The following is a 369-nucleotide window of genomic DNA, read 5'->3' as shown; positions in this document are numbered from 1 at the left end:
CAGCAGCATCGCGGAGCGGGGCTGCCAGGACGAGCAGTGCTGCTCCCACTCCAGCCAGCTGGCTGTCAACGAGAACCCCCCGACCTACCACGACGCCCGCTTCTTCCCCGTCCTCATCGTGCACAGGCCCGAGGGGCACGACGGGCGGCACTTCTACGTCAGGCGCTCCTCCTGTCTAGAAACCTCTCTGTGACAGGCCCCCGTCTCTCTCGGCCCCTCTGCCCCGGGGCAGGGCTTGTGGAGGGGCAGCCAGTGGGGAGTCTGCAAGCCCCACTTTCCACAGAGGGCTGGCAGGATGAGCTTCAGCTCCTCCCCTCGCACGGCAAGAGGATGCAGTCGCTCTGACCAGTGGCTGACCTCAGCTCCAAG

General features: G+C 66.7%; 1 protein-coding gene across 1 annotated transcript in view; it reads left to right on the top strand.

Moving 5' to 3' along the window:
* Window positions 1-193, top strand: part of LOC103778738 (transmembrane protein 151B-like) — a gene marked incomplete at its 5' end in the record, with an annotated part of 1,474 nt that extends 1,281 nt beyond the window's left edge. Inside the window, 1 exon segment of the mRNA XM_008946348.1 lies at window positions 1-193. Within this exon segment, the coding sequence (XP_008944596.1) occupies window positions 1-193 (193 nt within the window).
* Between the last annotated feature and the right edge of the window lie 176 nt (window positions 194-369).

This window comes from Merops nubicus, unplaced genomic scaffold, assembly GCF_000691845.1.
Source record: "Merops nubicus isolate BGI_N331 unplaced genomic scaffold, ASM69184v1 scaffold18550, whole genome shotgun sequence".
NCBI classification, from domain to species: Eukaryota; Metazoa; Chordata; class Aves; order Coraciiformes; family Meropidae; genus Merops; species Merops nubicus.
This window is presented reverse-complemented; position numbering and strand designations above follow the sequence as displayed.